Consider the following 19,451-nt stretch of genomic DNA (forward strand, 5'->3'; position numbering starts at 1 on the left):
TCAGACGGGTTTTGGCATTGTCGGGACAATATTTTAAATACCAGATTAAGACAATTACTGAAAGGTTCTGCTTTGATCCGACTTGGCAATATAATACGCAAATTCCTCCAAACGGCACCGGCGAACTTCCGCTTTCTATAGAAGGTATCGGCAACCCGTGTAAGGAGTCTTCTCTCTCCTGTCTGACAAGGGGTTTGTTCCAAAATGCGAGAGGCGTGGCGAAGGGTAAAGGGGTTAAGTGTGTCTCAATGCCAGAGACTTGGAGTTAGCTTCAAACAGGGTAGAAAAAGGGTGCCGACTTTGTTCTGGCGCTGTCTTTCCCTGTCTCGTCTGCCTGACAATAATCGCCGCCATCTTGGAACAATGGCGGCCATTTGTCCATGAAATTCCAAAGTCGTTCAAGCGTATCTGTTCAAAGAGCCACGACGTAGGGGTCGCGTTATTATTCGTGACCCCCCGACACCTTTCGGCTCCCTGGCTGGTGTTTGGCGACATCTACCCGCAACACACACCCGAGGATCGTATATCGCAGTGAGCCCAAGTCAGGTTGATAATCACTTATTACTGTGAATTATGCCAGAAACGTCGCCCAGTTTGTCAAAATGTGAAAGATAATTATACTACCTCTATCGTCTCGCGTTACAAGAGTGAATCCCTTGATGCCCAGAGTATGAAAACTCCCTCCCCTTCCCCAAATTCGTCAAAGGACTGACAAGCGAGCGCCAGTATACTCGCACCTTGTTGTCTACTCAGTGACTCGGACTATCAGCTTGTCGTGCGGTGAATAGTATCATACGGCGACAAGTCTGTAAACATAATAATTTTCCGTCTAAGCCAGTGTTAGGTTTCGTGGCGTTTCCTGATTGTTTATCCTCGTGGTCGAAGCTGCATTGATAGATCTAACAACGTAGCTCACCAACTGGAGGGGTTGCGACGTCAACTTCCCCGCTGCGTTGTGGCAAAAACAACCCTCCCCTTTTCCGTTTTTGCAAAGCAGTTCGTGTTTTTTGTTTGTCGACGAATGAGAAAACATTCCGTATTTCGGCATGTTGATAACTCTTTTTGTGTTTTATGAGAGCGTTGAGAAATCCTAACCATTTGTTGAAGGATATTTTCCTGTGGAAAAAGTAGTAATATATTCATGTCTCACTGCAGGATTGTCAGCAAGGACTCTAGCTTCCCTGTAACCTATTCCTCAATGAAGAACAAACAGATATCGCTTACACACTTGTAGATAAAGGAGAAAAAACGAAGTGTTGCAGTGGTGATCGTGAACTATCGTATATCTTGTAAGATAAGGATAGTTTTACTGAATAAATTGTATTTTATGCTGATAATGTCTTGTCTTTCAGTTATCTTAACGGCCCTTTCTGGATGTTAGTGAGTGAGTATATAAAGACGAGTTTTTGGATGACAACTTCTTTATTGTGAAGGGTCACGACGTTTCATCAGGTGGAGTGAGTATAGTTTTACGTCGCTTTTAGCAATATTCTAGCAATATCCGGCTGGGGACACAGAAATGGGCTTCACTCATGTGGGGAATTGAACCCGGGTTTTCAGCGTGACGAACGGACGCTTTAACCATCAGGCTACCCACCGCCCCTTCTAGATGTTCCAGGATCACTGGATTGTCTGGCCTAGACTATATTTATTTCTAGCCAACGGCGTAAGCAACACCTTTTCTGGGTTTGGCCTTTGACAACAGAAAGCGCGGAGAGGACAGTTAGTAAGGGGATATAAGGGCAGGTAACTCCATAATTGCAAAACTGACCGGAGTCAAGCGATATACCCTGATACTGACTTTGGGCTGTAGACGAATTGATTTATAAAACATTCCGTGCCATTTTTATATCGTTAATATTTGGGCGTAATAATCAAATGATATTCTGTTTTATTTATTTATTTATCATCCAAAACTGTGTTCCACAGGAGATATCGCTTGTGTGAGATCAGACGATATCTCCTAGGAGATATCATTTTGACAGTAGATTTTGTACAATGCCGTGACAATGCTATGACGTCATGAACTTGATGGCGTAACAATGCTATGACATCGCTGCACTGCAAATCTAATGGCAGTACTGTGTTCAGAGATGTACATTTTTCACTGAAAACTAATGAAGAGTGATTTTTGATGATAAACAGAATCTCACCCGAGTGTCTTTTGATATCAAATATATCAACACTCGTTGATAAAAGTAAAAATATCCTCGGCAAGCCTCGGATATTTGTTACTTTATCAACTCGTGGTGATATATTTGATATCAAAAGACACTCGGGTGAGATTCTCCATTTATCATCCAAAACTGTGTTCCACGGGAGATATTGCTTGTGTGAGGTCAAACGATATCTCCTAGGAGATATCATTTTGACAGTAGATTTTTTACAATGCCCTGACAATGCTATGACGTCATGAACTTGATGGCGTCACAATGCTATGACATCACTGCACTGCAAGTGTAATGGCAGTACCCTGTTCACAGATGTACATTTTTCATTGATAACTAAACAAGAGTGATTTCCATGATAAATAGAATCTCACCCGAGTGTCTTCTGATATCAAATTTATCAACACTCGTTGATAAAAGTAAAAATATTTGTAACTTTATCAACTCGGGTTGATATAATTGATATCAAAAGACACTCCGGTGCGATTCTCTATCTATTTAATATATAATGCATAGCTGTATTATATAAGACAGTGTATCAAAATGCTGCCTTAAATAAACGCATAATGCATATTAATTTCATTCGTATGACGCAAAGGTCATATTATAAATCTTAGAACATTGATATGTTGTTGTTTACAAGTAAGTCAAAGCACTTATATTAGGCAGCTCGAAAAAATAATATAAAACACTCGATTATAACCGTCGCTATACACATCTTGTTTTCAGTTTGTGTAACGAGTAACCGACCTGTTATATAACTTTATCAGAACTGAATTAACTATTTACGCGGTTCACTGCTGAATGGACTATCCCCCATCGTCCTTTGAAAAATCCGTTTCTCACACCGAGTCAATTAAAATTCCATTGGCTTCAAGATACGTTTTAAAGCTATTCTGAAAATAGGGACGTTGTCGGTTTCAATAAAGATTCTGGTATATTTCTAATCACGTTAGGTCGCTTTGGGATATCCAGCGTTCAGATTGTGTTTAGTTCCATCTTGAACCGATGTTAAATGACAGCTTCCTTGTTTTTTCCAAGTGGTTGTCTTCGAATTGTCTCAGATAAGATTGGCGAGGTGCAGAGCCTTTTTGCCACTTCCATTTATAGCTCCATGTATTAGGCTTGTAGCAATATGTACCACCGTTCTCTTGGGAAGTGTTTTTTTCGATTAAAATACAAGATGATATCTCGGTGCATATGTCACATGCAAGCATGACGTTTAACCAGATATTTTAAAATGTTTTTTCGAAGACTGATATCCATGACATTAAAGAACACACGTTGCCGTTTGCACTATCTGACTCAGGACTGCTTCCGGGGGGGTTTACAGATTAAATGTCGTGAATAGTGAATGGGGAATGCATTTAAGTTTCAACTTTTTATTAATAATTTTTTATTCTAACCTTACGAACAGGCGACCCGGATGTATGTGTTTGTTTCCCCAAATTACTTGATTATTTTTCTGTACGAATATCGGATTATAAACGACAAAAGCTCTCTGTGATCTCCAATTTTAATGAATAAATTGTCCCTTGAAAATTGTGAATTTTGAGTTGCTTTTTGATGAATAATCGTTTGGATGAAGTATTTTTTTAATTTTTCATTTGAATGAAAACAATCGACAAACTACAAATTCCTCTGGCTCGTTTCTTGAGCTTTGTTGATTCTGCACATACCGACAAAGTAATAAAACTATCACAACAAGCAAATGAAAACAACAAAACCGAGATATTATCAAAACCCTAATCGACATCGACAACGAACATGTAGCATAAAATGAACAATTTATTGTGATGGTAAAACGCTTGAGACAGATTCACAAACGAAAAACGCATTTCAGATCGTTTTTAGTACGCGCGGGGAATCTGGAAATGTCAATGGTGATTTAGGCAGTGAGACAAGGTTTTCCTTGTAACAATATTTGCCACAGAGCAACGCCCTGCAAATGACCAGTCACACCATCTCGACTTCTCTCGCGAGAAATCGTGAGATTATGATCGAAGACGTCACTCAAAGTCGGCGAAACGGCAACTCGATAGCTAGGGATTTAAAGATACACACTTCGGTTTTTGACATTTAACCCCCAGCTTCCGGTAACCTCGTTTTCACTTTGTCCCGTGTGCAATTTAGATTTCATCTCTGATGTGATATTACTAGGGAATTGATAGAAAATTGCCAGAATTAAAAAGGGGATACAGGATTCAACGCCGCACTTCCTGGGATCTCTTGTGAACAAGAACTGGTAGATTAGTACAGACTTAAAACTGCCTTTTACCCGCGGAATACCCTTCCGTGGAAATCATGCCTGTGTCATTTGGTTCAAAGATCACTTGGTGGTGATGAAAGGCGTTTAGATCACTGTCATTAACAGAAAGTTAAGGTGTTATTTATCAGTAAAATATGCACATTTCATTAAATCGCTGCTTGTAGATCCTTAAAGACATGCATAGGAACGGGTTTGCTTTGTTTGAAAACAGTAGTTTTAATAATATTAGATGAAGCCCTTTTATTAAACGATTAAGTCTGACATTTGTGTGATAGTTAAAAATAAAGAAAAGGATTACTGGCTTCAGATAGAACAAAAGTGCCTAAATTGTTGTTGCGCATTTGTAGAATCACCATTATGCAAATATCAATGTGTTTGTTTAATATGAATGCATGCAAATAAATCACCCTCGTCCGTGCGATTAGACATTAGTCTTTTTACATTTTTAGTATCGACAGTTTAGAAACAGAATACGTAGCTTAATATAGTTAGTATATTCAACTGGAACAGGGCTGATGTTTTGAACATAGCATATTTAGCCGTCAAATAGAGCAATATTTGGGAGGACAGCATCAACGATCTCTGTAATGTGCAAATAATCTTATAACTGTCCTCGTTTATTTATAAATGACAATTTTATCCATATTTTATAAGTTATCAAACATTTGTTGATACGTTACTCAACGAATTGTGATATATTTGTCTTAAGTTATCAAAAGATTGTCCCGATGCTGCTAACATCGCGCGACATTCCGACGTCATTGAACCGTTTGACTTGATCTCGTAAGACTAATCCATGTTTTCCTTTAATTATGATATGTTGTACATTGCAACTAAATAATTATATTCTCATTAATCATTTTAGAAAATAGTGTATTTTCTAATTATGATTTAACGAATAACATCTCTATCCTTTTAAACAGTGAAATTATTTGCTGCTAAAAAGGTACGTGTATGTACGGATCTTAACAAACTATATTCGTATTTTTGTTATACGATGTTTAATGCTGCTAACTTAAAAACAGCACCCATCAAGTGATAATTTTGATTTGTCTATAAAAACATATATAAGTACGTTATGTTCACATTAGGTAGAAATCATTAAAAATTAAAATACAACGAATTTGAAATCGTACTATAAATTCAGAAAGAAATGCTTCCGGCTTTTACATTCTAGCAGTTCACCAACGATCACATTCAAATGGTCAGATGCACTTACATCCCCGTAACAAAGAATCTGACCACAAATTGACACACTCCCCTGTTACTCATTCCATTATTGACAGTCGATATCGTGTTGATAACAGCATCGCATTCATGTTCGATCAAAGGATCGGTGTCTCATCAAAGTGCTAATTTCCTTAGAGATGAAAAAATAAAACAATGTGTGACATTTAGCGAAAGGTTAGAGCCCGTGACATTTCATCGTCCACGGGTCAATAGACCCAATGATATAAAACTACAGTTTTAACGGATATTAAATGCACTACAAAAGCAACTGTATTGATTCCGCGCATGTCCGAGCTTTGTTTGAATGAACGGAGTATGTTGGCCTTCTGTTCTTCCCTGATAACCTTCATTTGAACCCTCATCAAATGACGCTATACTTTGCAAAGGAGAAATATAAAAATTGATAAAATGATAAAAATAACTTCGCTTTGATTGTCTAAAACATATTTCCATGAATTCAATTGTTTTAATATCAACATATTTCGTTATAACATTTTCATATTGTATAGGTATGTTCAGTACACAGAGTTCTACAAATCATGACCAATCAGTTTTTCATAAACAACTGTTTTTAACAATGCTTTGATCAATGTTTACCATACAGCATAAAAGTAATTATGATTCTCAAACTATCAATGCCTTCTTGTGTGATTGGTGTTAAGACTGTTTGTCTCTCATTGCAATATAACATACTTAGCTCAGTGATATTCGCACATATCGCACGATTCTTCATAAAATCGAACATCGCAGTCGTTTATATCGAATGAATTTATTTTTCTTGGAACAAATAAATATTACGTATGGAATGAACTGTCATTAATTCCGCTACTGGTTGCATTATACTGTTATACCTCAATGAATGCATACTTTACCATTTCAAATATCGAATCCCCACTTGCATGCAATTCCGGATAACCTGATATATTTGGTCTTAAGATTTCGACTTAACGATGTGTCATGGTGCTTTAGACCTTGTACGTACTGTTTGTTGTTGCTGTTGCTGCTGCTGCTGATGATGATGATGATCATGCTAGAATACACAGTTTTCATGTATACTTACTTCAACATCATCGTATACAACAATCAAATTGTGTATGAAAAAACACATTTCACATTTTCGGAAATTTCGTTCAACATAGTCACGTACTACATCTGAAATAGGTTATCAATACAAGGTGTCGCCGCACTGAAAATATTATGATTCGTATTGAGGTACTTTGTCAGTTCTGTGACGGGCAGGTACAGTTATAAAATCAGCGTGGAAAAGGCGTTACAATATAAAGTCTGAGAGCGTGTAAACGTATAAAGGTAGCTTCCGGACAAAAGAGTTTGCCCCTCTGGTGTATGAATGATGAAGGCGATACGCACATTACGCACGGATGGGTATCTGAACGATATCACTTTTAGGTCGATATGGGGAGGATACGGGCGAAACGTGGGATGAATCTCCCCCTATTATGTGCAATTCTGGTTGGTGACTATATTGGAATTTTGTGAATAGAAGTTGGTGTTTGAAGGAGGTCAATAAAACACATTCGATATTCGCAGGATTGAGTGTGAAAGAGTTTGCAATTCATGGCGGGATGGGTTATGTTGAAAATGTTTCAAATACATCTAACACCAGGCAGTGCGCTAGTGGGATGGTAAAATAGTGAAATATTCTTAACTCGAACAGCATTAGATCGAATTATGGTAACTCGAGCTTTAGTAACTCGAACACCGTAACTCGATGGTCTTTTACTCGCACTTTGTGACTTGATCTTCGTTATCTGGAAGTTATTAAGCCGAGGAAACTTAATTAAAACTTTGTTAACTCGAGCTTTATTAAGCCGAACTTTGGTAACTCGATTTTGGTTAGCTTGATCTATTTCTTACAAGACGAACAAACGTGCTCATCGCATAATCCTCATATGTACTTTGACATGAAAGCGGAAGTTGGACACTCCGGATAACTCGACTTCCTGAATTTGGCAAGAATCGACAAAAAGAAAATGTGGTTATTGACCTGTTGTTGACAGGTATGTGGGTCGAGCTGTGAGCTTCGTATTTACAATTATACGTACATGTAGAGTTCTACAATTACACAATTTGTCAGTAGCTTTGGGACGATGATAAAACACTTTCATAGATGCGAGTAAGTGTATATTGAAATTACGTACTTAAAACAGTTCGTGATTCGTCTAATTTCAGCAGCTGTTCTTCAGCTTAATACCATTTTATAATAATTCATTTAGAGCAAATACGTGTATACTCAACAGAAAAAGTTAAGGACCACCCCAATATTCAATATTTAAGTATAATATGGTTCATCATAATAATATGAACTATTAGATACTAAAATATTGATAATTGGGGTGGTCCGTGACTTTTTCTGTTGAGTATATATGAGTTAGATTGGGGTGTATGGCATATGTGTTGTGTATTCACAAACGGTATGGTATATGTGTTGTGTATTCACAAACGGTATGGTATATGTGTTGTGTATTCACAAACGGTATGGTATATGTGTTGTGTATTCACAAACGGTATGGTATATGTGTTGTGTATTCACAAACGGTATACTAAACATCATGTATGGCTGTTGCTATTGATGAAGTATAAGAACGTTAAAGCTAGAGAACAACCAGTCTCGATTTTCGAATCTGATTCCATTTGACATAACAGGCAAGATAACGATGTAATGTATATTAATACTTCAGCTTATGACACCAGGTGTTCGCGAAAAGGGTCAGCATGTCCTATCATGCTGCCATTATGGTATCCTGTTCGCAGAATGGACATTTTAATGGACGTGTTCAATTCAATGTATCAGATTAAATTCTGAGTGATGCGTTGTTCTTTGGTAGTGGTATTATGTACTTAAACCTGTCGACACTGTCGTATACGAGTCTGTATGTGTTGACAAGTGATATTGACTATATCTACACGTCTGTGTACGTGGTAGACCAAATCAATATTATCTGTGCAGACATTCTTCACTCTTTTAACGAATTTGCTAAGAAAGTGAACACTCTCGTGGTGTAGAACGTCTGGGGTCAACATTGCCATGTCCATTTTGAATGCCCCAGTGACCACTGACGTCGTCAAGTTTCTCTGACCGCTAACGTCATGACATTACTGACATTGTCGTTGGTATATCATCTGGCACCCGATCAAGGAGACTGTATTTTGCCATTGCGTCCTTTTCAAACCTTAGCAATCGCTGGATAACATAACCTTCACACCAGAACACGCTGCACATTTCACGTGTGCATCATAATATCAATCATATGATACGTCATAAAATTATATGCACCTAATTGATACAATACACGATGTTGCTGACATTTCGATCTGCCTTGATGGTTCATTGTGAGACAAAAACAAACAAAGGAATATTATTGATCATATTTTTACTTAAAAACTCAAAAATATCACAATGTCTTTCCATATTTCGTATACAAATAATGAAACACAAAAATTCAGTCTAATATTTCGATGCCGCTACATTTACAATGCAAACTTTGACACACTACACTAATTCTAGAGGGTGGGTGTGGGGTATAGGCACAGTATGTATCTAGTAAATTAGACAAACTCATTATAACAGCGATGATTCCTAACCTAAATAGTACCCTGATTTACCGACGCTATTTGCTCCTGTTGCCATGTAACGAAATAAGCATCCCAAATTCAATAATACGGGAATACAGCATAGAAATATGTTTTATTGGTGGAGACGAAATAAACGAAAAAATGAAAAGCATGTCAGTTAATGTTTTACGTTTAACATGCAGTATAATGCTGGTTTATAGATAATTGTTTTATATTCGAATTATCTTGTTGTTTGTTTTGCATTGAACTGCATTGAAGATGTAACGAACAAAACTATCAAATGAAACTGAGCATTGTTAAAAGAAAATGTGTGTATCAAAATACAATTTGCCACGAGCCCGAATAGAAATATTCTGTCTTGAAACAGTGTCATGAACATTGACATGTATGTCATGAGGATAAACGTTAATGGATTTCAAATTATCCATGATAAATGTAGTAATTGTCACGATTGCAACACATGACACAAGTTGGGCCATATGTGACATATTCCCCTGGTGGGTTTCTATTCCTATGGTGCAACAGGGTTCGCCCTGTGAATAAACCTGCCTGACCTTACCAAGTCAATTTTTCCTGGTTCATTTAGATCACATTCATTACGTAACTAAGCACTTGTTTGACCCCCTGCCAAGAACGATCACAATGTACCCTCTATTCATTAAAGGAACCCGTTAGACTTAATAGGTAAACGATCAAGATCACAGGAAGGGTGTGTCGAATTTCGAGTTTCAATAATTGTCAAATTAAGAGGAAAGGATCACGGATTTCAACAAAAGGATCCAACCTTTGAAAAATTCTATAACGGGGTATACCTTTAATTGAATCCCGTTTCGTTTTTTCTTTCGCCCGGGTGATCAAAGTTTGACTTTTCATTGTCCCGAGGACAGAAGGCAGCTGTAACGCGCATGTTCAGTCCACCCGACTGTTTGTCCAATATGTTGGGTGGCGTTTGATTACGTCATCGATGAATGGACTCCTGAGTTCGAAATTCCCCGACCAATTTCACCCAATTGTCTGTTCTCGTCCAACAACGGTCCCAAATGTCGCGCGTGCTTTCAATAAAGATATGGCCGAGTGGGTGCGTGGATTAGTCAGGTGCTCAAAAGCCCTTATCATCCTACCGGTCTTACTACGTTCAAAACAATCAAATAGACGACAAAAGGTCACAGAGCTAATTCGTTTATAAGAGTGATATTACAGGATTAGACCTCGATTTCATTGTACTGCAATTTTCCCAGCAGATCAAAGTGAACGATAAGCATCACGCATGGGCGCATCTAAGTGGGTCAGTTCGCACAGGTGTAAATGAGCCGGCAGCGTTAACCTTACCTACATACCTAGATTTGACAACCACACAAAAACTGAGGAACCAAGTTTCAATTGTGATGTTAACAAAAGAAATGACAATACATTGACCATCAAAGTCTTGTCACCTCGGTTGAGCTTTTGAAAGCCCAAACGCGTTTAGACTGTCTCAACATTCATAAATTTTCATAAACATTTCTCTTAGATATTCATAAAATACATTCCAGTATCATCTTGACAATTCTTTGGAATAAATTTGCATTTCATGAATATATCGGAAAATGAATGTAACCCCGTTTTGGGTTTGTGTTATATGATCAAACGGTTTCTTTGTTGTTAAAACTGTTACAGAACATGGCATCAATGTTTACTATTTGAACATTAATTGTGTCGAAACGTGGCTTATCGGAAAGATTGTGTTACTCTTATTTAGTGATATGTTTCATGAATGTACTATGATATCCACTTAACATGGATATCATTTCTTACATTGGTTTTGTAGCCCAACAAAAAACCAGCAGCAATTCTCTGTGAGTTGCGTCCCTTGGACGTGCCAGAACCCAATGATCAGGGCAGGTATTCGATTTTGCCTTGATTGTTTTTTCTGGGTTATTCAGCATCATGCAATGATTGGGTTCCACCAAAATGGTAAACGTGCAAGACCTATATAATTTTGGGATTTCCTCTCACGTTAACAGAGACGCCGTGGTATAACCGAAATACTGCTGAAAGCGGCGTTAAACCGGACTCACTCACTCACTCAACCCTGGATTTACAGACTGCTGTCATCGTTGAGCAGAAACGTGACTGAGTATTTTGGCATGAAATCTACAACACATTGTCATGGAACTGTCATGTCCATTTCAGAACAATCACACTACTGACGTAAGTACTGTATCTACACTAGTGACTACGATCAACAAAGATATATATATAATGCATATATTCATGTTACCTCTGGATAAATAATAGTCTGAATTTGGCCACGGGATAGGTTTTTCAAAACGAATATATTTCACGATCTTCCTTGTCAATATCTGTGGATTTCACTAATCTCTATTATCTATAGCATGCAACATACACACGTAAAACAAGTTTTTTCAGTCATTCAAAAATAGATGGCAATAAATTAAATTTCCGTCTACAAGTGAGTCAGTTTGGGGATATAATCATATGACCCCTGATTGTACCCATTTGAAGCTATTGAGCAACTCATCTGTGACGTCATCATGGGAAGCGATGACGTCATACAGTGTCCCTGGTTAGCATTGTCCATGTGTTGTATATCTGGGTACATACCACCCGTCATCATCATCCCGTTACCATGGTAACCCCTGTTCGTTGGGGGCATAGAATGCTGCATGTACTGTCCGTTCGGGGGGTACGGCACTTGACTGTTCTGTGGGTAAGGGCTGAGATTTGGCTGCCCCCCTGAATGTTTCATACTTAAAGAGGGGCTGTCTCTCTGGGATATGGGGCTAACCTGAGGAGCGTTAGCCATGCTGCCTTGACTACCCGGTCTCTGCTGAGGGTGCAGACCGAGGGTTTGGTCACACGGGGGTTGATGATCGGGGGTGGGGATGAGACGATGGGACCCGGTGGGTGTCGGGGGTTTCATACCGTCCCCAGACAAGTCATGGTTCTCCGAATCACTCCCTGAAAAACTCCCTTCGGATTTGGAAGCCATTTTGTCCGACCCTTTCCCCCTGGATTCTTTCTTGTACTTCATGCGTCGGTTCTGGAACCATATCTTTATCTGTCTCTCTGTCAGGTTTAGTAGCGCCGCCATTTCTATCCTACGTGGCCGACAGAGATACCGATTGAAGTGAAACTCTTTTTCCAATTCGACAAGTTGAGCGCTGGTATAGGCTGTTCGGGCTCGCTTCGTGGGCTCTGAAAGGACAAGAGGTTCGCCAATGAATTTCACATGAACAGACATTCGTCTAAAGCAGATAACCCTATCTTGGTAATCGCTATTGTTCTTTCGTTTCGCATTTACATCAGAAATGGCACTGGACAAAATGACCGCAACATAGTGCCACATCGGGGATGCTCGACAGCATCGTTGATGTTGAAGACTGTGTACTGCTAAAGGTACAACACTATCATATTTTAAAAATGCCAACTTATATACATGTTGAATGAACTCATACTGTATAAATTCACCTTTAAACAAAACGTTGACCTGCAAGCATAGTTCATTACTCTTGTTTGTTTTATCGTAACGATTATTCATCCAGCCTTACAACTCGTAAAAAACCTACATCGAAGCGTCTCTAAATCAACCTGAAGCGGTTGTCCATTTTTCCTATTTTGAGTAACATGACTGAGGTTTGAAACACAACTAGAATAGACCTTAATCTCTATACCATCAACAATCACCCTATTCTTAAGTTAACAATTGTTATTTAAATCTTAACAAGATACACTTTCTTTACAGTGACAGGGCTCTGGTGTTACCGTTTCATGTGCGTGTCTGTGATAAAGATATGTATTATTTCCACCCGCAGAGACTGAAACCAACTTGACATTGCTTGTCTATCACACCAATCTGTTTCTTTGCTCCATATATCTATCGTCTACAGAGTGTAGCTATCGCATGTAGATTTCATTCTTTGGTTAATCGGTTGTATATTGACAACGTACATCAATAAGGAACACGATGTCAAAACAAGATGTCAACCTTTACTCATGAACGATTACTAATACTGTGGCCAGTACAATAGTGAAATAGATTAAGGTCAGTGTATGTATATTTCATTCTTGGCCAGCTGTTGAGTGAAATGAACACCTTAACCTATTTAGCTGCGTGGTCTTTCTGTATCTCCAGTGAAGCATAGCTCCCGGTAGCACGTTCGCCCCAGACAGGGGAGGGTACGGGGAGCATTGACTTGAGTAACAGATGAATCGTTTTTGTGCAGTCAGCTCGTTTAGGTCAGATAGGGGATAAAAAACTAGTACAGGTGAATTCGGTTCTGCGACAAATTTGAGAACGATCGCCTTTGATTTATATACACATGCATTGGTCAATCTTCTTTTACATATAGCTGTATTATTATATTATACTGATTAAAATAAATAGCAATAATAATAATAATAAATAGCTCCGTTGTCAGGCTTGTTAGGTTCATCAGGGTCCTTATGTCGTCATCATCATCATCGCCGTCGTTGTTGTTGTTGTTGCTTTCTTAGTAGTTTACACCAAATATTGGTAGTTGTTTTGATTGTATTCAGTCACCAAAGGTTTGATATATACCTTGAAGGGTTATTTAAATCTTATGGCACGCTATAGCTGAAATATTTCCGATAGTAACGTTTAACTCACTATTTAAATCTTACCACCTGCGAATAACGTTACCCACGACCAAGATCTCGATCTCAGTAGAGTTGAATTGATTATTTTACTCCAACATACAGCTCCGAGCGTTTTACCTATTGTGATATATGCAACATTTTCCAACTGACAACATACATGATATTTTATTAATTTCAGGGTCATTTTGAGATATGGTCAATATTGAAACTGGCATTGTCTATTGACAATTGTCAAGTCGTGTTACTCTCCATCTGGGCTGCATTGTCAATGATGTATTTATTATTAAAGTACATAAAATCACAGTAGGCTACCTGTCTCCTACACAGAACGCATCAAGGAGAAAGAAGAAACATCCTTTTCGCGAATTTATTGCTGAAATCTGCCAGCCTCCATTGATTGATCTGTGATTCAATAGTTTACTAAACAATGACAGGTATAGATTAGTATGGATTTCACCACATGGCGGGCGCCCATTTCATATCTGCGACAGTCATATATTTGCATAATCAAACTCTCCTATAGATTGTTTTCGTCTGGATAACCCGAGGTGAGATGGAAAATATGGCGGCTTTGAATAATAACGAATTTTCCTCTTTTTTCGTGGAAAGTAATGCATTATTCACTACTACAACAGACTTTGATATTTTGTCATGTGGGATGTCTCGTGTACTTTGTGGTTAGATTGCTCTCAGTACATCAAAACCAGAAGAATACTTCTCTCTGCTCCAGTCGGAGTCTGATGAATTTACCCTTATATAAGGTTCATTAATATTCATTCCAAAGTATTGTATTTGGAACTACTGACACGGATAAAAGTGAACAGGCTTCGCTATAAAGAATCTTTGGCCGGATTGATATTATATTAGCCCCTTACGTGGATAACTAACGACCGACATACAGCGAAATACTAGTGCTTAAATGTTTATTTCAATTACAGTTTTTATTGTTATGTTAGAGATTGTGTGTGAACATTGAAAGTGTTTGTTGTTTGTAGATACATGACCTACTCTTGTTGGGTGTTTGCAGATTATTATATCATGTAAACAGGACACAATGTAAACACACAGTCGTTAAAAATAATATTTCAATATTTAGCAGTGTCATGAAAACACGTGCTAAAGATCTTACACATTACATTATATTATCGAGACAATATAGCAGAGATTATTTTAGGATTTATACAACATCCAAAAATCAATTTCACTTATTGATAAAACATATATACCATATTTCATACCTATTTCAGCTTATAGATATTTTTTCAGTTGTTATGATTATTTTGTATTCCTATTCATGACGCACTATACCACTGTTTCAGATGTATTATTTTTTCATTTCTCAAATATCATATAGATGTCCTGTGTTAAAAGATTAACTTATGTTTTTGTCGTTCCTCCATACATGGAAAAAGCTACCAGTGTTTTCAGTGGCACGTTCCTCCCTCGTCTGGGCCTGGGTTATCAGATAATATTCCTGGCATGTACAGTACCAAGACTATACCTAGTCTAGCAAAGTAGAAAGTTCCCAAATCTAATACTGGTTGTCAAGGGACCTTCAGAGAATCTTATCTGACAGTATAGGCACTATCGGCTCGTAGATCGCTCCGCCGACTCACTGACAGCGGGATTGGAGACAAGAACTATTTTATCTCGAAGAATCACATAACAAGAAGTGCAACACGTTTATCTGAATCTGCCGTTTTTTAAGGCTGTTTTTGACGAAGCGGGTTCTTTAATTGAAACAGCGTGTTTGCAGAGTTACAAGTCCTGTCCTATCAGTCTTGCCCAGACCCAAGAGGTTATTTATAAGTCCTGTCAGTACAAGCGAAAATGTTTCCCAAATACCGCCTCTCAAAAGCAAGAATGTTGCAGGATGGGCTATCTGCGTTTAGTAGCGAGTGATGCGAGCAAGATAATATCGAATACACAATATTGTCATGCATCATTGAGGTACATCTTTGGTGGATGTTTTGAAAAATAAAGAGATGTTTAAATTTAATTTACAATATTTCAATATTCATGTGCAATACACTCCTATAAAAACGGCCACTCCTTTTCCGTATATAAAGGTTTCAATCCTTGTGATATATCGGGGTAGGATGTAACGAATTTGCAGTTTGGTAAATTGTTTTGTACGAGACACAAATATAATACAGCCTTTCAGCTTCAGCTTAGACCTAATAAATAACAACAGCGAAGCAACATTTGCATTTTCATTCTGGCTTCGAACGTATTCTGTTTCAAAACATGGTTTTTTTTACTTACAGCGTGTTTGAATAAATGTTTATCAATGGCCTTTGTGTAATACTTGAAAATCAGACATTGCCCATTCAAGATGTATTCTCCAGCGAAGGATAATGCTTTATGTTAACGCATTGCATGCAATCTACATGTAGCCACATATGTTTTGTAGCTCGTTCTTGGTTTGTATACTCAAGACGTGGTGAGAGAAAGTGATATTGACACGAAATTGACATCTGGTTCTATTATTGACAGTTTTTGTCTACCAGCATGCATATTGACACAACTGTCATTCATTACACAAATAAGATATTGCTGGAAAGAAAAGCAAGCGTGCAGGGATCTTAAATTGCTAGGAACATGCTCTCAACAGTTTCTCAGTGGAAACAAAAAACAGCCCGATTAACTGAAACGGTATACCATTCTGTGAATTTGATGGAAATGTATTGTTATACATAACACCGTTATACATATCACACCACCTAAACATATAAAACTTAACTACCTAGAGTACCTTTTTATGCTGAGCTTATGTAATGAGTCAACCCTTTCACGACAATCTGGCAATATAAATTATTGTAATATTATATTACAAAACCATTCAAAGAGAAACTACACAAAAAATCCGATATAATAATAGGACAATCTGATATATAGCCCGTGTTATGATATAAACATGAATATTAAAGTAAACTCAATATCATACAATATACACATGCTGCGCTACCTGAATGAAATATTTCCTTTACTCAAATTTCCACAAAATGTCATATCTCTTCACCACCCCAGTAACACCATACCAATGACAACACAAATGAAATCTAGCCAAAAGATTTATTTTGACATGTATTTTGAATTAAAGCCAGGTAATTGTCAATGATGAACCGTATAACTATTCCCTTAGAAATATACACTACCCAAATGGAGCGATCACTTAGACGAGGAATTACGCTTCTAATTGCATCTTTGACATTTTTATATTCACGCGATGAAAAATTTATGTGACCAGCGCTCGGGTTTATCTGCTCGACTGCATTCGAGTGAGTTAAATGTTATGGGGAGAAAATCCCCCCAAGAGCCGAGATAGCAGGGAGTTTTAAGGCATTTAGAGGGAAAATGGGTCTCACTATCGTTTAAGAGACAACCATTTACGATCTCTAAATTAGGACGGAACATAAATCTCAGACCAATCCGCAAAGTCTTATGTGACGGCGATCAGTATGGTTTTAAGGTAAATTTGCCGGAGCAAATTTGCTTCGATAAAAGAGCCATACATACATAAATATGAGATAAAGGGTGATTTATAGGATCTTAGGGTATCACATTATAAACGATTATTATTCTGCTTCAGTGGTTGTACATATGATTTTGTTATATTAAGGTGAGATACATTTGAACAAAATATAAATATAATGATAACATATGTAATACTTGTGCAAACTTAGATCATAGAAATACTGTTTAATGTGTTTAAAAACCTCCACGTGTAAGGGTAAACCATAGTAAAACATGTTATCATATTTTGTTAAGTTTTGTAAAAATGTTATCATAGAAGCTGCATGCTTATAAATTACTACGATTTTAAATTTATTTGTAGGATTGATGTGTTTACAATCGCACGTTTATATATTCCTACGATTTTTAATTCATTTGTAGGATTGATGAATTTACACTCACACACTTAGGCATATATTTAAAATAATGACAATGGGAATGATCTATCATGAGTTTAAATAGATATTTGAATCGCCATGTAACGATATGTCTTTAACAAAAGAGGCTATGGTGTACACCGATAAGCCACGTGTTGATTATGATGTTAACTGGTAAATTCTGCAGCCTTCTTTAAATTACACCAGCAACACAAGATGAGAAATCAATAACAGTTTAAAATATACATAAAAAACACGAAACAACAACATTCAAAGCTCTTATGAAAGACCCACGCTCGAAACGTCCCGAAATTGACAAGACATTTGATTGACATTACCAAGTACACATTCAGTATGGCCTATATTGTGATGCAATGCTATTCATTTAACTAGAGGAAATTATCCAAAATAGGGAATTTCCCAGTTTAGATTTTTAGCACATCGTTCGTCATTCTGTCCGACATTTAGCCAGTCGAAACCAAAACAAATGCAAGCGGCACAATCTAAATCTCATTAATCATTTACACTGTAAAAAAACACTCTAAGTGTTTAAACCTTCTTGCGCGGGTGACGCATCATCTTGTCAGTCTCTGCGTCATTCATCTAATAGCACTGGCGATCGCCGACTGCCATTAGATAGTTCTAGTCGCGCGTTTATTGCCAGCACAGGACACGGGCCTAATACATCACACAGTTTAGAACTTACCTGCTACGCTTTGTCGCTGTTTGGAGTTCTGTCTTGACTCTTTCATCCATGGATATATCTCCTGTTTGACTGACGAGTTCGCGTGCAGATTGTTCACCCCAGGTCCACACTGGAGGGACGGGTTTTGCATACAGGAATTATTATACTGTGAATCGCCATAATCTTGCATGCATGCTTCCCCGTTATTCTGAGAGGCATGGTTCTGTACTGCACAACTGGTAGAGCCGTAGAAACTTGCGGAGTCAGGTCCGCATGAGTTGTAGTTGAAAGAATTGTCATACTTATATCCGCTTTCGGACGGGTAGAAACCTTGATAAGTCGGCATTTGCTCACAATAACCCTTCTGCATCTTTCGAATTCCAAACTTTATTTCATTCTGAGAGCCGGCAGACATAGTAAAGCCCCAACTTATCACTGCATGTTACGACTCAACACTGTCACGTGACTCCGCGTCGACCAATCAGCGCCGGCTCGCCTCTCGCTCTGTTTACAGTGATCTGCAAAGGAACACGTGGAGAGAGACATTTCAGTGCTATGAAATCGACATCAATTATTCTAAGACCATATAAATCAGCGAAATTGCCCAGCCTGACAAAACTTGCCTTTAAATACCTTACCCTCAAGAAACGTAGGACAAATTCCCAGTCAGTCTTTGCGTAAGCTTCTGGTTAGGATTTTGAAAAGAGTTTTAAAAGTGAATTGTGTGATTTTGCGACACATTTGAGCTCAGTGGGGGTGAGCATTACAAGTCTATTGTGGCAGAAAAAGGCAACTTGACCAGTACAGTGGTCATTGTGTGTTGTTCATTCAGTGTGTCCAAACTACGCATTCTTTAACTGGACAAGTGCTAAAGTGCGTGAGGTAAGATTGTCAATTAAAACGAGGGTATTGACATAACACTGCTTATGCCGAGCTCATAAAACCGCCTTTCCAGTCACACAGGGAAGGCTGCCTGGATCTACCCTCTCCAT

The 19,451-nt window shown here is 38.0% G+C and overlaps 1 protein-coding gene across 1 annotated transcript; it reads right to left on the reverse strand.

Annotated features, from left to right (window-relative positions):
* Nucleotides 1-9,042: 9,042 nt before the first annotated feature.
* On the reverse strand, nucleotides 9,043-18,963 carry LOC124285030 (homeobox protein Hox-A4a-like). The gene is made up of 2 exons (XM_046721169.1): nucleotides 18,481-18,963; nucleotides 9,043-12,459 (listed from the first exon to the last, which is right to left on the reverse strand). Exons 1-2 carry the CDS (start codon nucleotides 18,872-18,874, stop codon nucleotides 11,708-11,710), a joined length of 1,146 nt encoding a protein of 381 aa, XP_046577125.1. The 5' UTR covers nucleotides 18,875-18,963; the 3' UTR covers nucleotides 9,043-11,707.
* Nucleotides 18,964-19,451: the final 488 nt, after the last annotated feature.

Source organism: Haliotis rubra, unplaced genomic scaffold, assembly GCF_003918875.1.
Source record: "Haliotis rubra isolate DU_JTF1 unplaced genomic scaffold, ASM391887v1 Scf35, whole genome shotgun sequence".
NCBI lineage: Eukaryota > Metazoa > Mollusca > Gastropoda > Lepetellida > Haliotidae > Haliotis > Haliotis rubra.